This window comes from Stegodyphus dumicola, chromosome X1, assembly GCF_044657685.1.
Source record: "Stegodyphus dumicola isolate Sdum_Otavi_A_Nest chromosome X1, ASM4465768v1".
Classification (NCBI taxonomy): Eukaryota; Metazoa; Arthropoda; class Arachnida; order Araneae; family Eresidae; genus Stegodyphus; species Stegodyphus dumicola.
In genome coordinates this window covers 18888600-18913141 of record NC_140780.1, presented here as the reverse complement: position 1 = coordinate 18913141, position 24542 = coordinate 18888600, and the positions used below count along the sequence as shown (strand labels likewise).

Genomic DNA, 24542 nt, shown 5'->3' with positions numbered 1-24542 from the left:
TGTTTTCATTGTAACCGAGACATTTTCATTTTTTTAAATTATTACAATCTCGGGCGCATAGCTTCAAATAATAATATCTGAAATTTCATTTCAATTGTGTCTCCGCCAGCGGCCCAACTGTAAAATCGCTGAACACTAGTAGTTTCAATTCGGGTTCGAACCCAGGCGAACGGGTTGGCTGCATGGTCGTTTTTGTGTTTTCCCCCATGTGTAACGTGTATATGAGCCAGTTTCGATTAGAAAGTCCTCCACGAAGGCATCCCTCCCCTTATTCAGGTAGTCGGTATTATAGGGGTTAATATATCGGGGATAATTTCTATGAGTATTCTGTATCTACTTTTCGGTTAAGGCCTTGTATAATGAAAAGCTATTTTATTGCATCGTATCCTAAGTCTCATTACTTTTTATGCTGCGGAAAGATATTCAAGCAAAGTCTATAAGATGAAGCGAGGGATGCCATTTTAATAAAATATATTTTATTTTGCGATGATCTAAAGAAAATTCGCGTTGGAAGTTCACAGTTTCTTGAAAAGGTTTCTTTATTGTGAAACCAAATAGTCTTTTGCAATATTTATGCATCTATAGTAGAAGATCCATAAATATATTTAAAAGATTGCTCAAATGCAAAGAATATATATTCTTGCACAATACCAAATGTGGTATTTTCATGAAGCATTAAATGTAAGAAAGAGTTTAAAGAAATCTTATAAGATGCCCAGATATTATTATTTAAGTAGATCCGTTCTTATATGAGCAGGATAACATCCGACTGCAAGGCCTTTTCTTATAAACCTGTGGGAGGTTCGAGCTTTTTACGTTTCATGAATGTGTTTTCCGAAAATGTATTCTTTATTAAATGCAGCCACCTTTTTGAAAACGTTCTTACATTTAACAATTCAGAAGCATTTAGGTTTCATAATTTTTTTTTCGTGTAAAACGAGATATTTTATCCGTTAAGAGATGCGTGATGTTTGAATATTATAACATAACAATGAAATTATTTGTAGAATGTAAAGTTGTCTGTATCAGAGCCCTGTTAAAGACTTAAAATAATCAAAGTCGTGATAGTATTCAACTTATATGAAATGTTAATAGTATTTATGTCCTTCGGAGTTAATTTTATTTAAATGCAGATATTTGTACGTAAAAAATGATTAAGAATTTTTGCTAAAATATTATCTTTTATAACTCCATGTCACACAAATTAGAGTAAGAGTAGAAATTTTCTTTTTTTCTGAGAGCGAGTAAAAATTCCTGAGTGTAATGGAATGAAGACTGGTGATTGGATTCATGTTCAATTTCGGCCGTTGAACGCGTTGATTGCTTTGTAGTTTTCCGAATCCCTAATGTACACTGGTTACCAAAAGTAAACTACAACAATTTTACACTGTTTACCAAAAGCAAACTTAAACTATTTTACACTGGTTTCCAAAAGTTAAACATATGACGATCAAATCAACAAAAATGGAAAAGTAAAGCTTTGATCAATGCCAAATCGCAACTGAAAACAGCAAACGTAAATATTTATCTTACGTTCAAAGATGTAAGCAATATTTAATTTTCGTAAATCATAGTATGACGTCACATTTGAATCATTAACAAACTGCTGTTTAAAACTAAAAATGCACAAACAGAACATTAAAATTATATGTGACCACCTCGGACTTTCACACATATTTAACGTCGATAGCCCATACTTTCAATGTGGTAATCAACCATGGCAAACGCCTTTGCCTTTCCTCCATTAGGGCAGTTTCGAGCTGTCTGAGACTGGCTGAAGGAGGTAAACGTACACATAGAGCACACCCAAGGAAATCCTAAAAATTTTCAATAGAACTAAAGTCGGAAGATTACGGCGGTCCAAGTATACATTAAATGTTCTTAGACCCTTAGGCACTACTTAACAATGTTGACTCAACGGGGACGAACATTATTATTCATAAAGGGAAACTCAAGATCAACTTCTGCAATGTAGGGTTTCCTAATGGAGTGTGGAGCTTAATTTCGATGACTCGCAGCCATCGTGAAATCCTCTTTAAGATGTTCAGCTCGATGTGATATACTATTGAAATTCCATTCCACAACATGATATTACTACCTCTGAAAGCGTGATGTTCGTGGATATTCTGGACCTAATTCCATACACCTCGTTCTCTCTTGACTTTTACATCCTTATCGCATGATTTCAGGGCATAGCTGGACTCGTTCATGAACAAGATGTTGTGCCAATCTGAAGCAAGCGAGATGTTCACGACACCACTTTAATCTTGCTCCTCTGGAATGGGTGCTTACTGCATGACAAGCACTTGGTACTCGTGTATGCAGCTCTTTATATGAATACATCGGCGCACAGTACTGGTTACCAAGTGACACAGCAACTATGGATTTGTGGAGGTTACCAAGTGACACAGCAGCATTTGTGGAGGTTACCAAGTGACACAGCAGCATTTGTGGAGGAACGCTTGTCGATTTCAATTATCTGCTATAGAATATATCGATCTTCAGAAGGGTTTGTAACCCCTGGCGACCGAGCACAAGTATCCAAAAAACTGTTTTCACATTCGAGAAATTGCCCAGTGATCAACGCCAAAGAAAAGAACGGCATGTTTGATTGATTGTTATCCTTCAATGTGTCCGACAGTATTCCGGCTCTGAATATCTGCCATTTGTCTTCTCTGAGCCACAGAAACACGCATATAATCAAACCTTATACGACAAAAGTTATAAATTTTTCGTATCAGCTTTTAAATGACATTCCTAGAACCATTCACAATGCTGATATATTCAATGGATGCCTAGTTAGCACATCTTCGGGCAGTCAGTCGTAATTGTCTGTAATATATATTTACATATTGTCATCTTCATCCGCAGCGATTTTCAGCCACTCAAATTCAACTAAGCTTTTGAAAATTGAGAATTTGCATTACATGCTGAACGTTTGGAAGCCTATGTAAATTTGAAAACGTTTCTGTTAGAAAATGTTTTCCGCAGGAGCTTCAACAGAGGGAATTTATTCTCGAATATTTTTCCGTCATATATAATTTAATTTGAATATATTGACTAAAGTATCTATGATAGCGGATCAGCTGCTATTTTTTACTAATTTAAGTAAAAGCCAGAAACTAACTTCTAGGCACGAATTTTCTTCTTTATCTTCTACATTCTTTTTTCGTTATATTGTAAAGACCTAATTTTAGTCCAACCAATTATTTTCAGTTTGACTTTTCTTCCCCTCCTGACTTCAGTTTCCTGTAAATTTTAATGACGCAGTATGAAAAATCTAAGTGTGTTCAGAAGCAGTATTTAAGCTGCGATTTCAAGAATTCGTGAAGATGGTGTAACATCGACACCCACTTCTTCTCCCGGACTCAAGTCACCGTCCCACAAACACAATACCCTTCACGTAGATTATAACCTCAATTGCCGTTCTCGTAGCATTATTTCAGCAGAGCTGGTAACGTCGCGCTTCGCGCAATAGACTAGCAATAATTCATTATTGGTATTTATTGGTATTGGTAGTTCGTGAAGAGTAGTAGCGGAGTTAGTTCCAAGTTTAGGCTGCATGTTTGAAATAGCTGTCTAGTAAGTGTTAGGCATCCTCTTCAGATTATACTAATATTCTAGTCTCGGCTTTGCTGTGTACAGCCGATTTAACGGTTTAGATAAATAAGGAGCCAGTCGTTTAGCCATCCTTATTTATTGTGATTTTACATTTTTATTTTCTGTTCAAATTATTTAGCAACAAGCACAGATGAATTGTGAGCACCGAGTGAGTTACGTTAGTTCGAATAAAAAGCTTTTCTAAAACTTATTCTGTAACACCTGTTCTTCAAAGACATAGCGAGAATTAGCTACTTCGTCTTCAGTAGGATCTACAATTTATGCTCTCAAAAAGACATAGACTCTATAATATTACAAAGCAAAATGTTCTATATTTGATTATTGCACCTAATCCAACTGTAAGCCAAGTGGATAAGAACCCTGATAATTCTATCCGAGTTCGAATCCTGGCGGTGGCATGATTACATGTGTATTTTCGAGTTTTTAGCTGCACTTAATGTGACTTCGAGTCAGTTTCTCTCAGAAAGCCCTCCCGAAGACATTTCTTTCTTCAGGCAAGATACACTTGCATGTTTTCCTGTATTCAACTAAAAAATGAACAAACACCTAGTTACTACAAAAGCAACAGTATAGTACCTAAAATTTTAACCACTTGAGCTACGACTAAATTTCACGGTTGCGGTGCCGTGCGCTACAATATAACAAGCGGTAAAGTTTCTCATTTACGCCGCTCCGCGTCTGCGAGTGAAATCCAGAGCTGTAACTCGAGAAATAAACAATCTCGTTGTTAGGCGACGTGTGCATCATGTTATTTTCATTTATGCGATAAATGCCTATCGACGTGGTGTTCACGTCGCTCGCGGTTTGAGACAAAAGCATCTCGACGTGTGTGGCACGTCTTTTTAGCGCAAGTGGTTAAATCGAAATATCAGTACCAAAACGAAACTTGCATGTTTAGTGGTGTGATAAATTCCTTACCTTATTACCTCTTGAAAACTACTTTTCTCTACTGTTTAGAAATAGAAATATATATGATTATACCTTTTAAGTCTTATCACCAAATTGAGTTTCCCAAAGAATATAATAATTCTTAACAATATCTGCGTTCATGTAAGGATGAAAATGAACAAAACTTCCTCCGTATATCAAACAGTAACATATGTTTATTTCAACACGTGTTAATGAGAAGAGCCAACTAGCTTATAGCATTGATTAAAGTTAACAATTTTCCTAAACATGTAATTCATACCATGATCAGCTTTTTTTTTATATTCTAGTGACCTTAAATTTATCTGCTACACGAGAGTTAAATTTATGTAATTCCGTTTTGTAAAAGAGAATATAACTTTATGATAAAATTCAAATGATGGCCAAAATTAACACCACCAAGTTTACCTTTGAATTCTTATCTCTAATATCATTTCTGTATTTATTTTAAAAATCACTAAAGTTTCCAATAAGTAATGGAAAATAATATACTTCTAAAACAAAATCTTTTGAAATCATTAAAACGGGAAAGGGATTCCTTGAGAATTATATCGTAAAATTAACAGATGTAATATGTCCATAAACATTGGGAAAGGAAAAAACTATTATGCATAATAACATAACTAAATATCAGAAAATTTGAAGTATTCTTGAAGCGTTCTGGTATGCTCATTATTATTGCAAAACATTAAAGTGTTTTCTATGAACCTTAGAGAATCAAAGCAAACTTTCACGTACGAATTCCCTATTAATTTGGATAAAACGCTGTTTCCTTGCACAAATAACCAACAGGATGAAAATGATCTTCATTTCCTAACACTCTGGCTGCGATTTTTCACAATTAGGTTTCCATTTCTAATGAATGTGAGCCTTCTGAAGCCAAATCCCAAAGGTATTTTGTCGCGTAATTTAAGTATTATAAGAAGTGTTATAATAAAAAAGCACCTGTTTTTTGTCTGGAACTTCTGGCAAGTTCATTAAGAACGCCAATGTATGTCTAGAAAGAACACGCCCTTGCGCATTGTTTGGGGACTTCAAAATCCCATAGTTACGAAAATATTTCTATAGATGGAGATAGAAATGGAAGGAAAATATACACTTCAACGTGCTAAGATACAGCAAAACTCTAAAAACATGAAATAGAAGCGAAATCGAATATTTTAATGTCTTTAAATTTGATTGATATTAAAATTTGATGATTATGCCTTTCTTTTCGGTGCTAGTAGATGCTTTAGTGACAGCAAAAAATCTATCAAAGGAAAGACTAAAACGTGTTTAATCTGTTTCAGCAAATGTTATATACACTTATTTTCGGGAATATGAACGAATGCATACATTTAGTTCATCAAGTATTATATAACAGAACAAACATTCTTTATTCCTTTACGGGTACAGTGGATATTAAATATTTTTTAATTATTGTCATAGAGACATGAAATTTTGCATGCATGTATGTTTTAACATAATTATATCAAATACCTTTGAAAACAATTCCTGGCTTATTGCAATTTAAATTTTTGAAATTTCTTTTTAATTTTTAATTTTTTTTTTCAAAATGCTCCATACCTTTTAATTTTTTTTATTTCTCATTACTTTTGCTCTATTTCTATTGAAAAATGCATTACAAACATAGTTTGGTATCGATTAGTGAATTGGATAAAATGTTAATTTTTAATTAATATTTATTTTACGTATACCTAAGTTTTAGACAAAATTTCGTACTTTTATACACTTTAATTGGACTTTTATCTCCTTTATGAATCTGAATTAAAATGCATACCACGTTTTGTTACACGTATAAACAGGAATCTAAATTAAAAATTACAATCATTTTGAACATTATGAATGACAATGCACGAAGGTAGTGGATTTAGCTGGCTAACTGTAAAATACTTTAATATAAATTTAATTTATAAATAAACAGCACTTCAGAAAATTCTAGCTTACTTAAAATATTTTCTTTAGAATGTCACTATAGAATGAACCGGTAATTATAAAAAAAAGTGTTGGGAGACAATTCATCTGAGGGATCTAGTAGGTTTTTCTGTCATAAAATTGTTACGTAGAAAAAAAAATCAAATTTAACTTTTAAACTGACTACTTCTTGGTGCCGCGACAAAAGAAAAATAAACTAATGAACTAAAACTAAACTAAGAATTAAAATCTTAACACTTTATATTAAAGAAATTAAGACAAATATCCTCATTGGTGTTTTGGTAAAAACAAAGATTATTTATCAAAACAAAATGCGAAAAGATATTTCCACAACAAAATTATTAACACGCTATATCTCACTAAAATAAAACTAGTTCAGATCTTCAACCTAAAACACATAAATTTCGTTACAAATTTAGAGATAGCCCTAAAACACAACATTTAAAATGCAACACAGAACTCTTCAAAACACCAGAGAAGGATAAATCTCCCACTTAAGAAGTCTACTACTTAATTCCAAATAAATTAAATTAACCGATCGTATAGTCACCAATACTTAAGAACCATGTTCCGTAAGGATCACATGGGTGACCTACAGTACACCACAATTAAAACTCGAAAGAAACATACACTAAATTAAATCCATAAACACATTTATTAAATAATCCAAATATTATAATTTTAGATAGCTGGCCAGACTACCCCATCAAAATCTTTTCTAAAAGTGACTCATAGTTTTTTTTTTCATATCCATCTCATTTTTAACACACAAAAATCATAGTGAAACAATTAATAACCTCACAGTTATTAATCTTTTAAACATGTACTCAAAAATTAAACTCATGACAATTAAACATAAAAAACATAACTAACACTTTCTCAACTATTAAATACTCATAACACTTTCTCTACTATTAATTGATTCATTGAAATATTCGCATTTTAATCAAATAAAAATGTCAGCTAAAGGGTTTAGAATTTAATACATCCAAAATCTTAAAAATTACTTATTGAAAGAAAAGGAAAAATGTGAAAGTAAAGCAATTTTAATGATTTATTTTTTTGACACGTAACAAAAGGGCAACTAGATCACTTAAGTGCTGGCCTGGCGACTTCTCGCACAGTCTTGAAGGTGAACAAAGCCAGCGAAAGGGTATAAAAGACCTTTTTATTTTAGGTAAAAATATTAATTTAGGAGTCAATCAACAAACGTCAGCGATATATTTGCGAATTTCATTGTAAAACGTTGCAAATATAACGCTGATTTGTGTTGATTGACCTCTAAATTAACGCTTTTATTTATCACAAAATGTTTAACAGAAGGCACAGACTTACGTGCGTACAACACAGCACCGACCATTTTCGATGAGAATTTAAGCGTTAATTTAACAATAAATTTAAAAGGTAAAGATGCAGTGCTAGACTACACAATTGTATTTAATCTAACAGGTTGACTCAGAGAATCTACACCGGTAGGATACTAACTCCATGGTAAGAATGCGTAACTGCTATTAAGATTACAAACTAGCAAACGTGCGCTTTCACTAACGAAATCACTCTCTGTCTAACCTTCTCGTCCAAACAGCTTAAATAATCTCGTTTACCTACTTCATTTACATACTGGCGAGAAAATGCGAGGGGAAATATACGAATTCAGGAAAGGTTCACAAATTAAAATAACTATCAGTAAAACTAAATGGGATCCTACGCATTTAATTATAGAAATGAATTTTATTCTGGGAAAAAATGACTTATTGTACTTGTGATAAAATTAATGCAACTCCAAATATAAAAATCGTTTTCTTAAAATTAGAAATAAACAGATAAAAACCAGCTTTCGTAAAAATTCCATCCATTTTGATATAGAATTCTTCATGTACCCTTAATTCTTTCACAAATGCCGTTAAAAGTCAGTGAATTATAAGGAAAACCTTCTAAGCGAATATTAATTTTTGTAAGGAAACGCATTTTTTAATCAAAACCAGCCTATGCCCATTAATTTGATTGAAAGTAGTTTTCCAAATATTGTTCTTAAAGTCTGATTAATTCTCCGTTTTACAATAGGTGTAAGGATATAATATGGAGCATTAAACTGTAGAGACAATAGGTATTTTTGGAAGCATGCAGGATGAAAAATGAGCAAACACCTTCGCCAGGAATCGAACCACGGACCTCTGGAATACCGGCCCAGCGTGCAGAACCACTACACTACGAAGTCACGCTAGGAAGGCGGGAGAAATATCTTATATACTACGCGTTTTAAAGGGCGACTAGGGTTTTTAGGGGACCCAATCGCCAAATCCTGGATAAGGAGAATCATCATCCAACACCCTTTTAGTTTGGTCGCCACTGTAAGACTTGTATTCCTTTTTATCTGTTTCGGGAACATGACGTGTCCTGAATAGAAACAGGAAGTTTACTCAAGCTATGTTCAAATATGTGTGGAATGGACTACACAAGCAGGAAGGGTTAAATTAACCCTTTATTGTCCACGATATTACAGGTGCTCCCGCACTTCGGGATACAGAGACCAACCACTTGTGGTCTGAACTTAAAAATATAAAAACTACTAACTAACTAAAAGTAAGAGTTAACTGCGAGTGCTTTACACAATTGACTAACGCTAAGACTCTCCTTTTAAATTATTACATATGTAGTATGTAGTACTCAGTCTGCCGAAATTACTATACGTTTTAAATATCAAGAGGACTAAACCTCTGGCCTTAAAGGCTGACAGCAGCCTAATTGAAAACTCGTGCGGAATGCAGTGGCAAGACGGCTCACTTTCCCTTTCTATCTAACTCTGCTCTTGGCGAAAAGCCACAACTTAAATACTTGGGCGTTAGCAAGTACAATTTGCATAAACAAGTGTTTAATTCTGGCTTGAAGTGGAAAATAAGAGAGGATAGTAAAGTTTTAAAATAAAATAAACGTTAGTACAATTTTAAAAAAACACAGATTAGATGTTTTAATACATGTAGGGAATTTTATAGATAATTTTATGAACACAGCAGCAATTATATCTTTTCAGTTCCACAGTCACAAAACCCTTTAGCACTTTTGCAGGTTTGTTCATTTTTATTAATACCTGCATGATAAAGTAGCTTTATACAACTCAACTTCCTTTCTTCGACATTTGCAACTCCCCGCGCAATAAATGCTGTACACAGTTTGAGCAAACATCTGCGCTCTTAACATAGTATTTTCAGAAACAGAGAAATGAATTTTTCATATTATTTTTATTTATAACATTTACATATTTTATCTTCACGTTTTCATTTGCATAACTTTTTGCATTCACTGTTTAATCATCTAAATCTGTTAAATGCGAATGTATTTTTTATGCGAATGCGAATGTGTTTAATCTGCTAAATGCGAATGTATTTTTTTTCCTTTCCTTAGTTTTTCGTGTTTCACTTTTCAGTATTCGTCAAAATGGAAATAATTTCTGAAATTCTCGTAGTCACTTGTTTTTCACTCTGACTCTGCGTTTTTGGTTTTTAATCTAGTCAAAGGTTTTCTTCCAGGAGTGCTCTAGTAAACACTATAACGCAGCTTAGCTAGACAGTGTTTTCTTTCCTTAAATAATAAGATTTTCATTTTTTAAAGTTAAAATCTTAAGGTAGCACTATATGAATTTTTAAACATGAAAATTTGTCATTATATTAACGTCAGGAAAATTTGTAAAGAATAACTTTTAAACAACTTTTACCAAAGAAGTACTGTAATTTGCCAGTGAGAAAGATTATAAAGGATTCCCTTCTAAAGTTTCAAATAAGCTTGCATTAATTGTTGAGACATGCTGATGAAGCTTCTGCCTGCGCTATATCTATTCATGGATTTTCGTACCTCAAATGTTTGTAATGCCATTTTAATCTGCATTCTACTCTAATATCCTTAATTCCTTGTGTCCTCTCGAGACTAGACTAGTGCTTAGTACTCTACCTTCGCCAGTGTAGACAAAGGATATAATCACGTAACAAGATTTCGCACACTAAGAAGACAAATGAGTTTTATTATATTTGGCATTTTTGATTTACCATGTTTTAATGACTGATTCTTTCTTAAAAGTCTTTTATTTTTAAGAATGTTTACTGAATCTGTATTCACATGAAGAATATTTTCATCTATTAAGGTTGAAATTTATTAATTGTAATCAGGAAAACCTTATGCCTAAAATTAGGTGCTATCTAAAGAACAATTAACTACTTTAATTCAGTTAAAATAATGTAAAATAAAACGAAACCAATAATCTTTAGAATAAAATTCTAAGGACACTAATTCTCTTATTCACACTCTTATATTTTTCGAGGTAGAGGGTAAGTTCTGCTCGTAGCCTTGTAGAGCCTTCAGGTTTGCCGAAACAGAAAACATGAAAAATATGCCATGCCCAAACCGGGGTTCAAACTCCGGACCTTCATACAGATAACAGGTGAAAGCGGGTCCGGACACCCGGGCGGCTTACATAAACTAATCGGATGTTGTCCGGATCCCGCGCTAACCGAACGTGTTTTTTAATTACACCCCACGAAAGCACCTTGCATTATTCTCCATTTCAAAGGCAAATGGGAAAGAAGGGATCCAGTCCCAAATCCTGGTGGTGATGAATTATCGCCAACCACATTTTAGTTCGGACGCCACTCTAGAGTCTTAGAAATTTTGAACTCGAGAAACTTTATAAATCAAGACATTGCTGTTGCAGCGATTCAAAATTCGTATCTCGCGATTGCTAGCCGAACGTGCTTTCCAGTTACACTATGAAAGCACGCAATGAGGAGGCAGAAATCTCTTGCAGCCTAATCGAGAAATGTTTCAGGTATTCATCCATATCCTAAGTAGAAATGTCTTCAATTGTAGCGTGTTGCTACTACTTTTTGAAAACGAAAAAGTGGCAAAGAACTTGGAATAATTGGTGTATTTTCAATAGCGTTCTCCAGAAGTATATATATATATATATATTTAAAGTATAAACCATGTCTTTAGATGGTAACATGTATGTATGTTTTTAGATACTTGTTACTATGATAATTATTACAGTTACTAATTTAATAGAGTAATCAGAGGCCTAGTTCTTTTGACTAGGAAGCCTAATCTAACCCTTATTATCTAATACTTGTTTAACTGAATACTTTTAAGGTATTAATTCATCACCTGTATTTAAATATTTTTAATTCAACTTTTATTCGTTACCTAAACTTTAACACCTAAATTTCTATTAAAGAAACTGGAATATTTCCGAGTTTATCGAACAATTTTTAAAATGTTGGTATTTTTGAAAGCAAATCTAGTTTCTCCATTTCTCACTGCATATACTTAACTGCAGTACAAACAGTAAACTTTGCATTATTATGATTGTTGTTGTTTTGTTTATTATTAATAATAAACAAAACAATAATAATAATAATAATAATAATGCAAAGTTTACTGTTTACTGATTTATTATTTTGTTTCAGTAATAATATGTAAGTATTTAGCCAATTTTGATTGGAAATAAATGTATTTGTTTAGTTAAGTTTCATTATTTAGTTTCAGAAAGTTGCATTCACTTAAGTTTTGGAGCGAAACTCACGGAGAGTCATTTTAATCCAATTTAACGAAAATTCGCATCCAGAATTGTTTAAAGAAATGTCTTCTCATAAACATATTAAAAACGTACACTGTTAAAGACAGCTTTAAAACATTTTGTTGAAATACCCATAGCAGTTACTGCAAAGAGAAGTATTAACAAATACAACAAAGACGGATTAGCACCAAAAGGCAGTTAGGAGTACCAGAAATTTAATGAACATCTCTTGTTTCTATTTTCATTCGGCTGCGAAGGCGCACGTGCATAACAATGCATACACGTGCCGCGAGTATCAAGCTGGTAAACTCATAGTAAATAGACTTTACGTAGTTGGAATCTAAATTAGCATAAACGGTGGAGGTGGTCTCTTCAGTGAAGTACAAAAATTGCTATATACAGACTGTAAATCATATTCTCGATATTAAAACATGTAAATTTCATAAACATAATGACACGACTTCGTTTTATACATTGATAGAAGTTTGAAAAACAAGCATATTTGTTCATAACAAAAGGTACCTACGTAGGTATTCACTGTTCTAGCTGTCTGATAATGCAATTTGTTTCTGGAAAAACAAGAATAGAAAACCTGCTACTGACATTTGCTTCATTTTGCTTTAATTTATTTCGTTCTTTAATAAAATTCTATTTATATCCTTATTGTTAAAAGACGAAAATATTCTCTTAAACTATATTTCTTTATAAATAAAATAATCGTCTAGTATATTTGCATTTGCTCTCTTTTATGAGATTCAGTTTTAATTTAAGGAACTTTCGGGTTTTAATAGAAATGAAATCGTAAGCTACGGAAAACTAGCATTAACTGCTATGCAAAATAAAATAAATGATTTAAAAAAAGAAGCTTTTTTAAATGAGTAGCCACTATATTTTTAAGTTTGATGCCACTTTCACATGAAATCTTTTTAATATGTTAACGTAAGGATTTCATTCGATTGTAGTTCCTAACGAAACTACTTACTATCAGGTTACTGGTCTATACAACTTAACCCAACGGCTACTATGAACTGCATAAAAGGTCAAAAAGGTTATTACCAAAACTAAAAATCAAATTTTACAAGCAACAAAATCTTAGTTACATACAAATTTATTTTTTCTAATAGCTTGTGACTCAAGGTAATGTAAACAATAAAAGTTGCATTATTAAGACTTTCAATAGAATTATATGCTTGAACAACAACTTTCAAATACTTTTACAAAGTATTACAAAATTAGTAAATCACGTTCTTAACTCCAAATCTTATTTATCTTGGTGAAAGCATTTTTATCTCTACTACCTTTTTTTTATTATCTGCACACTATTCTTTTTAGGGATTTTTTTATCACATTATTTGTTAAGCAAAGTTTTTATTCTTTATTTAATCGACTTAAAGCGTGAGTAACGGCTAGTACAACGGAATACTAATTTTTAACTTTTACAATCAAATTGAAGATCACTTAAATGCAACGCAGAGCCTAATTTTACGTTTTGGCGTAAATACTACTTACCAGTGTTTTTAAATTTGTAAGTGACTTAGACAAAATCACTAAACTTAAAATGTTCTACTGTAGAAAAATATGTTAGAAGTTTCTCGTTTAATAAATTCTAACTATCTATCTCGACACATTCGAATCTTAAGGCTTCTGAAATGATAATACTTGATAATGATAATGCTTTAACTCTTTGCGGCACAAAAATTTTCTTCTGTACGCACAGAAAAATTGAATTAAAAGGGATTTATAGGTTACTATAGGTTACTCTGAACCTTCTTTATTTATAGTAAATGGCAGCTCAACACAAACCAGTCCATATATTTTAGCCATGTTTAGTTATTTAAGACCCTCATTTTTCAAAGAAATCTTCCAGATTTTTTTAGGGTATAAAAGAATTGTCTGAGAAGAAATTTCTATGTTATTTCTTGGCTGTATGCTAATCTCCTTATTCTATATTAGCTTTAAATTTTTACCTTGAAATCTTGCCTAAAATCAAACGGCGAACCCTAGGTGTGTCCAGACTGGGCTCACCGATAATCTAGGACAACTCAGAGTCTGTATTCTTTGTTTCTTCGCATCTCATCGGTCAGTTCATTGACAACAATGCTCTTTTCAGCACTCTTTTCGAAGCTCTTTTCAATCAGTGCGCCCACTTTGGGCACACCCACAGAATTAAAACGATAAGTGCTATCTTCACAAAATTTTACTTGTGTACTCCTCTAGGCCTAATTAGACTGCCTACCTCTTTTTTTTTTTATCAAAACTCCGACTTTTAAAGACAAAAACGACTTTAACACGTCTAGCTAAAAACAAAAACCAATACAACGTACCTAAGATGAAAGTTGGTTTGAAAATGATTTGAATTATGGTACACAAGTGGGTTAGTTTCGGTTTCCATCATTTTGATTGCTTAATATTAATAGGCATATAAAATTTTTATGTGCTGAAGCCTTATGTTAGTGCGGCGTCATGAGCTTTATGTAAGTATCATATTATAACTAATAATTTTGAAGTGACGCAGTTTAAAGAGATATATTATAAGCAGATACTATTTTTCGGATTTAAATGCGAAGTACCTAATTTGAAATAGAGAGTAAAAGTACTATTGCAAATAAAAGTCAAAATTTTGCTTTACATTTTTTATCTTAAATAATTATAAAGAAAATAATTGTTTTCTGAAATTCTTAAAACAATTGCTTAATTTACGCAGGTGCAGTAACATTTATATGTAATATAAAATATTTATAATATTACTAACTGCATGAGACATAAAGAAAAATTAATATTAGAAATATTTAGAACGTGAAGAAGCGATAATAATACACGTTTTCTAATAACAGTCCCTCAGTAATATTTGAAACAGTTATTTTTTCTCAGACAGAGCTTAACAGAAACAAGTGTATGCAGATGAAGTGGGACATGCGGTGGAAGGCGCACGTTCATTCATAACTCAGATGCAAAGCTTAGGTTTTCTATCGTTACTGTAGAATAGTTTGGTTCATTTGATTATGCGAAGCACTAAGGCTATCTGAATAAAGGTAGGAGTAAGCTTTCGTGGAGGTCTTTTTAAGGGAAACTGGGACCTATACGCTACACATGTAATGTGTGTGTGATTATGGCAAAGCCTCGAGGGCTATCTGCTTAACGGAAGGGATGACTTCGTGGAAGACTTTCTAAGGGAAACTGGCTCGTATAGACGTTACACATGGGGAAAACCACGAAAACGCCCATGCAACCAGCCCGTTCGCGGGATTCGAACCTTGGACCGAACTACTAGTGCTCAGCGACTTTACCGCTCGGCCGCTGGTGGGGCTCGTTACACATGGGAAAAATCACAAAAGCGCTCATGTAGCCAGACCGTTCGCCGGGTATCGAACCCCGGACCAAAGTACCGGTGTTTAGAGAATTTACTCCTCGGCTGCTGGTGAGCCCATTACTACAGACTAACTGGAAAAAAAGGGAGCTCATAATCTGCATTTCGCAAGACACATGAAGGTATTAAAAGAACAGGGATTTTAGTTTGAAAGACAGTAAATTCTTCATAAAGTATCGCCAGAGTATTTTCAGATACTTACAATATGCAAGTCCAATAAGTCAAAGAAAAGGTATGATATACTAAGAAAGATTTTATTAAGAAAACAGTTGTATGAGAAAGGTTTTGTTCGTAGGGTCCACGTAATGATAAATTGAATTCGGTTAGTTTTATCTTTATTGGAATGAATTATATCAGCATATTCAGGATGTAAATATTACCATTTTATTCCCTACTATTAAAAATATCCTGGTAAGGATATGTGTGCTGGAAAGAATACAGTGCTTATAACTCAGCATTTGAGAGCGAGAAAGAATTACGTCACCTTCCGCCTGTGGAGTCAGAGGAATAGAAGATTTAATTTCGAACTTCAGATAAGTATCTGAATAATTCAGGAAATTTTCTGCATAATGATTTAGCATCGAATTAATATTTTCGGCCAAGAAACAAAGTCGCAAATAACCAATAGATAAAGATTCTATTAATATATAATTTTATATTATTAAACAATTGTAAGTAAATTTTGCTATGTGTCTTGAAAGACATGACATCTGAGGAACATCAAACTTGAAAGACATCTTAGGAACATCAAACTTGAAAGACATCTTAGGAACATCAAACTTGAAAGACATTTTAGGAACATCAAACTTGAAAGACATCTTAGGAACATCAAATTTGAAAGACATCTTAGGAACATCAAACTTGAAAAACATCTGAGGAACATCATATCTATCTTCAAAGCAGGAAATGGTAAAAATAATGCAGCGTAAGCAGGCTGTATAGTAAAGAGGATAGATATGGAAACAGCAAAACTAATTCTTAAGCTTCCACGAGATAAAATTAAGTTAAAATTAATATTACTAAGTTAAATATATATTATATATACACACAAGCACGCATATAGTTTATACAAAATTTGTTAGTTAACCAAATATACGCATTATATTTCTTAAATATTAAAGTGTAAGCATGCGGGTGGCTTTAGGAAACTTTAATTAAATAAATATTGGTCTTCCAAATTTAAAATTCTCACCATCCATGTGCAGAGTTTTACAGGAATTACTTAAGGAAATAATTAATGGAAATATTTATTAATTTAATAAAATCCACTAAGGTTTAGGTAATTAATACATTAAAATAATGCTAACGCTTTACTTCACCGTTTGCAAAATACCTGGTAAAATCTTTCCTAGAATATTGCGGAAAGAAGGAAACTCTTTTCCCACCTAAATAAGCAGTTCAGATTATTGACTAATTAAGAATGGTCGGGCTTCACACACAGAGAAACTAGAACCGATGAATCCTCTATCCGTCTCCTCCCATACGTTCTCTACTGAATGATGCATAGGCTCCATTTTGCATTCTAAATCGTGGCCCCAACGTGATTATGCAACAGAGGCAGTTAGTAACTCTAATGAATATTTCACCCTGAAACTCATTTCTAAAACATTACGCTTCGCCCATTTTTTGCTCTTGAATTACTTTCATTAGGATTATTGTCAGTTTTGTGCCGAACGGGAACTTAAGCAACTTTTGTCTTCGGAAAATTTGAACTTTTCATCCAGGAAGGGAAGGAAATGGAAAATGACTTCGCCAATCGAGTCTCTAGAGAGATCATTTCAAAGACGTCATAATGTTAGTTAAAATTAGTTGTAATTCACTTTCAAAACACTTGATTTTTTACAATTCGTATTTCTTCATTTATAGTTGTTGAAATATTTAACGACTTGCGTTGTAAATATGATAGGTACTTCAAGGTTATGTATTTTTATTATTTAGTGTATGAAATTTTACTATGGTTACAATATGGAGTTTACATATTCTCTTTGGAATTCCAGTTTTTAAGCACATAAAATTGCTGGCAGAAACTTTCAAAAAGTAAGACATGTATTCAAGCTAAGTGAACACTTCTCACAAGTGTTTTCAAGCGAATGTCGCAGATGATTTCCCAAATTCGGCGTAAAATGTGTGTTGTCATATTTTTGCACCTGTTAAAGGTTCAATAACGTCTTCAAGTTCTTTTTATTGCTTACTTAATATTACTTAATTTTAAAGCTGCCAAGGGACTTCCAACTGCACGAAGAGGATTTTTAATTCATTCATGTAAAATATACTCCAAGAAAAGAGTAGAAAAACTTGAGCATTTTCCCCAGTCATGCGACTGGGGAAATGCTCAAGATATTTGAACATATTTTTGCATTATATGCTCATTTCATACTGATTACCCTTCAGGTTAAAATTGCCATTTTCCTAATATAAGAATGCATTTGATTCCTAACAAATGTGGTGCTAAATAAGAAAATAAAACCCTAAAAATATTGCAATTTTCTTTTCATTAGCAAACTGCATCATTGAGACATTAATTGAAACAATTGTTTCTTTTGCAATAGTAAATGCTGAAATTTTGCTTATAATGAATAAGTTAAAATAGTTAGATATGATCTTAAATGCTTGATTGGTTTTGTTTATTTAAGTATGGCAAAGCACACTAGGGCTATCTGCCTAAGGAAGAGACCTTCGGCGAGGGCTTTCTAAGGGAACCTGGCTCGTATACACGTTACACATGGAGAAAATCACAAAAACGTCCATTCAGCCAGCCCGTTCGCGGGATTCGAACCTCGGACCGAACTCCCAGTGTTTAGCGACTTACCGCTCGGTCGCTGGTGGGCCTCTTAATTGCTTGAATTTTGCTTCCAAAAGCAAATTAAAATATATAAAGCGTTTTGTACTGAAGTATTTATAATTGCGCAAAGCGAACTATTATCGTTGGTGTTAAAATTGTTTTATACAGAAATATTCAAACTACGTTATCCTAGTTATTTTTATGTAAAATATACTTTTAAAAAAATTTAATAAATAAGTACTTCAAGAAGAAAAATGTTTTAATGTTTAATTTCTTAATTTGTTAAATATTTATGCATTACTTATCTTTTCTTTAACACAATTATGTTTTATTACGGATTAAAATTTTAAATCAGGAAAGAATAATACTGCGGTATAACATCTTTCGTGAAAAAAGACTATATAAAAAGCAAAAGATTCATTATAATTCGCTTGCGCATTATCTTTAGAAAAGCAATAATTATAAAACATTAAAATATTAACATTTAATATGTATAATGTAGAAAACAAAATGTACATTAGAGAGAACATAATCTGTTCTACGCAAACTTTTCTAAAGAAAGCATATGAAGAAAAAATTTTTATAAATGAATGTGCAGTATATAAATCTAACCTTTTTCGATTCTTTGACAATCAGATAAATCTAGCAGCAAACTAAGCAGAAAAGAAATTTCAAGAAACAGACCGATTATGTGTTTAACCTGCGCAACGTGGAAAAAGTTAAATTTCAAACCAGAGTTCACTACAAACAATTATTCTACCAAACGATTACTCTGACACAATCCAAATAATTCCATTTAAGTCTTTTATTTATAAGCAACGGAGAAATGGCTTTCATATTCTCTTTATTTTTTGGGAGCGCGTTGAAAAGTAACGTTTAATCCTCTTTATCTTCCCAAGCTCATTTTCTTTCAGAAAAGGAGAGCAGTAAATGTTCAGTTTTTGATTCAGTACATACTTGTCAAACCTGTTTAACGTATTAAATAATTCTTGTGCGTTTCAAAGTTAATGAAGTTGGTTAAATTGTGGTTTCTTTGCCAAAAAAGAACTTTATTTAGCTGTAATATGTAAAGAACCTTTCTTTGTACTTTTAAAAATTTAATCTGGCAAATTAATTAAGAAGTTTTAAAATAACATCTGTATCTTAAAAGGACTATAAAAAAGAGAATAAAAAAGTTTAACTAAGAGAAAGGTTTACAGTGCAAAATTAAAGGCAGCAAAAGCAAATAATAAATAAAACATGTGAATGTTTTACTTACAACAAATAAATATATTGAATGCATTTTCACAGCCAGTGCAAATTTACGCTTTTAATAAATGTTTTTGTTTGCAGATAATCTTGAGCAGAAAATGGTGAGAAAATGTTTAAGTTATCGAGCAGTGTTAATGTAATTTCATTGTTTCAGCGTCAGTATCAAAATAAATTTTATAATAAATGTGGATTATTTTCTGCTTGTCGGTGTCGGTTTAGCTTCCCCACGAAATTCAATCAGTAACAGTAACAATAAAATGAAATCTTGAACATGAAATAAATTCAAAACTTAAAAATATCTTTTTTGCTGCTTTCTGATATAAAATCAGCTGTAAAATGCAGTGCCATTAGTTACTTAAGTATTTTATTGATCTTAACAATGTTTCATTGATATTTTACATTATGTTCATCTTCTCAACTGATTTTTTTCCTTGATTTCGTATTTGCGTTCTGATTTCTTATGTTATATATTATAACAGGAGTATTAACACTTATATAAAATTTTATATATCTAACACTTTAAAAATATAACACATTCTAAAAAACTTCCTGGTTTACCAAACATACAGTAAGGTTGCATTTTGTAAGGCAAAAAAAAATGTAAAATTTCTGCTGACTTTGCTTGCTTCACGAGTCTCACTGATGTAAAAGATGTATATGCTAAATTTCAAGAAGATTGGATGATATTTATAGATTGCACATTTTGATCAGTTTCTAAAAGTAGGCAAAAATACGTTTTTCAATGTGAGTTACTTTTACTGGAAACATTAAAAATCACAAACTTAAAATAATATTAAAACTAGACTCTAAAGTTAATAGGTTGTTTTATAGACAAAACATGTGTTATACTCATCAACTTTGAATGATGCAATCCCTTCTTTTGTTTGTTTGGTTAAAACCGCTCTGTGATTCTCAAAAACGACTGAAAAACCATTAGAGATAATAATATAATACAAAGCTCAATTTGCTGGATTATTCACTTATTCACGAGGATACGATCACCGTCATGCGACATTTTAAGCACGCATTCGCTTCACTTGAACTGACCATAGTACACGTTGTAGCAAATATTGGGAAATTACGACAGTTGTATTATATGTGTTACAATTATTTTCATGGAGATGTGAATTACTTTTACATTAGTTTATATTCTTCTCACAATGCCATGTGAATGGTAAGAGGTTTTGGCACTTTACAATAGATAAGTGTTTATTTTATTTTATTCTATTTAACAGTAAAATGCACCAATACTTTCATGCCTTTACATGCATTAATGATAATACATCTAGTTTTAAATATTTTGTTATATTTTCAAGGAAGGTGCCTTTCCAGGCCTTGTATACGTGCTGAATGTTCAATATTCACTGATTTCCGCCAAAGGTTCCAACATATTTACTCTGAAACAATTTACTCATGTGTCAAGGGGGCGATTTTGGAGTGAACTAACACAGATTTAAATTTATTGATAATCAATATAATCCCATTTGCTATTCCTTCAAGCTTTTTCATGCAATTACAACAATCATGTACCTTTTAGGTAATTAATTATTAATAAAATACACTCCTGTGCAAAATTCAGAGAATTTGCAGATTACGTCTATTATTATGAAACCTGTTGAATCAAAAGTGAATATCATGCCCCCGAAGAATTGTGAAAGTATTCAGAGTCGAATAAGTAATCATACACGTGCGTGTCTGCGGAGCTGTGGCTGGAGGGGTATATAAACGCACGAGGAGTTTTCAGCAATTTGTGAGCTTGTACTCCTTCACGACACCGAGTTTCTCGCCAGAGTAGGGTAAATTTAAAAAGGTATCAGGTAAAATGAGTAGCCACCAGCGTATGGATGACGGATTGAGATGGAGAAATATCAGTATTCTGAAAGCAGGCCAGTCATAAGCACAGATAGCTACAGAGCTCAATGTAATCCTTAGAATCGTTTGTATTTTGTGAAAATAGCTTCAGGACAGTGGGTATATATCGAGAAAACCTGGATAAGGTCGACCAAGATCCGCAGCGACGAATGAAGATCGTTATTTAGCACTTTCAACTCAACAACACAGGACACAGCTATCACTTGAGCTGTATGCTGTCGCTGGAACTCAAGTTTCACAGTCTACAGTTGCCTGAAGATTTCTTGAGATAGGGCAGTATCGCAGAAAATCTGCTATTTGCTTCCCGCTCACTACAACACAGCGGAGAGCACGTTTAGCATTGTGCAGACACATGAGCCTTGGACCAGACTTCAGTAGATCACCGTGATTTTTCCAGATGAGTAGAGATTCAGCCTGGACACTGATTCTCGGCGTACCTGTATCTGGAGGAAGCCTGGAATGCGACAGCAACCCTCCCTCGTCAGGATAAAGGATCATTGCGATAGTGGAGGTGAAGGTTCGGGTAGGTATTATGTTGGACTGCCGCATACCCCTTTATGTATTCGACAAAGGCTCCTTGAATGCTATGAGGTATAGAGAGGGATCTTAGAGCCCTATGCTCGATTTTCCAGTGACTCGGTTGTTCCTAGCTTCCTGTTAATAGACGACAACTCTCGTCCACATAAGCTGATCGGCGATTATCTGGAAAATTAGGATATTCTCCACGTGGATTGGTCAGCCTGATCTCCAAAACAAACCTATACAGCATGTCTGGGACGCTCTTAGAAGAGCAGTTTCATCGCATCATCCATGTTCTGAGAATCATCCCGGAATTGAGAACTACTTTACTACTGGAGTGCTACAGATATTCCTCAGCTGCCTCCTGTCTACTATGCCGTGCCGGTCAGCAACCTGTCTGGCTTCCTGGAGCAACTTTCACTAGCTGTGAGAAGGGAACATTCACCATATTTGACACATTTCCAGATAAATATCACAATGTGGAATTTGGACATCCCTGCTTTATGAGATTCACTAATTATCAGTCCTAATCATGCATACATACACTCATGCGTACATTCATTCATAATCATGTGGACATAAAATGACCTTTGAATCTTACATCAAATTCTCTGTTATAAATGTATATTCCTAACTAATTTCATTAAAATTTCTCCATTAGTTTTTAGAAATTCGACATTAATTCAGGGCATATTCTCTTAATTTTGCACACAAATGTATATTAGAGAAGGAAGTACTCTTAATATACATTTGCCACATTTATAGCTTTTTCACGGAGCATATCAAACGCAATGATTTGAATTTTTACTGAGAGCAAAACTACATTGTTAAAATATTAACAATTAGTTTATTTCGCTTTATGTTTCATCATGTATGAAGGCCTTGCTTAAATTCGTTAATTTAAAAATACCTTTGAATGTTAACATTTAATCTGCAGTATTATTTATTTCCTCAAACATATTTAAGTTACCCAATCATAATCTTCCGAGATTTTACGTCTGATTAACAATTTAGATGTATGTTTTTCAGATGTTTACCTAACAGCTTACTTATTGATCTTCTTAAATGACTAACTATAACTAACTCACAGTAAGATATATGAAAGACTACATGCGAAATGAATCGTGAAATGAAGTTAATAGATTAAAAATGGAATTAATTTGAAACTGACAAAAAGAAAACTCAACTTCTGGTGAAGGGGAATCTTATCTGGTAATAATCGGTGATTAGTAAAATATTTGTTTTCAAAATCTTTGCTTATATGTTAAGTATAAAATCACAGTTATAGTATTTTTGTTGTGAATATTCAGGGTAAAAAAGAGCATAGGCTTGTTTCGGAGTTGTTTCATGTCAACCAATAATTTAATCTTTTGCTTCTGGCTATTTTTCAGGTGCAGTCAGTCTGAGGCTCGTATCCATGGAAGTTCCTGAAAAAGTAGCCCGGGGTCAAGGCACCAGATTAACGTGCGGTTATGACCTGGAAGGTGACGTTCTATACTCCATCAAATGGTATAAAGATGAGGTCGAGTTTTTCCGATACGTCCCAACCGATCGGCCTCCGGGCCAGTTTTTCCCCCTGAAAGGCATCCAAGTCGACGTACGTATCTCTACTTATGTTGTTACGCTTTGGAGTAAGCAAAAATAAATGCCAAGTATTTTAACCCTCTCAAAAGAACCTTTCATCATTATACCTTTTGACAAGCTTCGTTATTATTTACCTATAGACTAAACGCTACGTTCGTAAAGTTGCGTGTCAGTCTCATATTATGGACTGAACAACACAGAAAAGAAATCCCTGATATTTTATTCTCAAATCATTGTGTCGGTGTAGGTTGTTAACTGTAGTAAATTAAAATAAATACAATACAGATAACATTCAGTGCAAACGTGTGAGTGTTTATAACCAAAATATGATAATCAAAAGGAATTAAAAACGCGATATTAAAACCTATTCTTTATCTTCTTAGGTATCCAGAACTAACCGAATTTACCGCATCATGCAATAAACGATCGTTTTACGCTTGATGACTTTGCATTTATTTATTTAAAACAGTAATTATTTCATAGTTGTTAAAACATAGCAAACGTATCTTTCTTGGCATTATCACGGGAATTTATACTGTGAGTACCTAACAGGTTTACGATGAATACATATCACATTTGTAGTTGTAAATTGCAATTTATGTTCGGAATACGTTACTTCCTGTAGAGCAACTTTCACCAGCCGGACAGATTAAAGTGATAAATCTAATGCACATTTATCGGCAATAATGTGGGTGAAAACCATCGCTGAAAGTACAGCTGAAAAGCTATACTTTGTTATACTCCGCTCGTGAACTTTATAAACTACAATAAACCAATATATCTGAAATAACCCATGGAGACTCACCTCTTTAGCATTATTATTACAATTCATTTTAACATTGTGTTGCCAGTACTAATTATAATTATCTCATTATGTTTATCTGTTTATTAATTATGTTTACCTTCTATTTTTGTTGCACCAAATCAAATGTTCATCTTATCTTGTGAATCTCAAATTGTATTCCGACTATTTTGTAATCTACTTATGTCCTACATCATTGTTTTTAATAAATACTGGATGCAGGACGTACTATGGGATTGCACGATGTACCATAATAGGCAAACTCTAGACCTTTTGGAAAGCTTCAGTCTATGTAAATTCCCATAAAACTTGCAATCCC

At 33.0% G+C, this 24542-nt stretch overlaps 1 protein-coding gene across 5 annotated transcripts in view; it reads left to right on the top strand.

Annotated features, from left to right (window-relative positions):
* LOC118185645 (uncharacterized) overlaps nt 1-24542 on the top strand; it is a 539917-nt gene that overhangs the window by 498282 nt on the left and 17093 nt on the right. For all 5 annotated transcript variants that reach the window (XM_035355535.2, XM_035355536.2, XM_035355534.2 and 2 more), the window contains one exon: nt 23229-23434. In XM_035355535.2, the coding sequence (XP_035211426.1) occupies nt 23229-23434 (206 nt within the window). The remainder of the gene's footprint in view (nt 1-23228; nt 23435-24542) is intronic.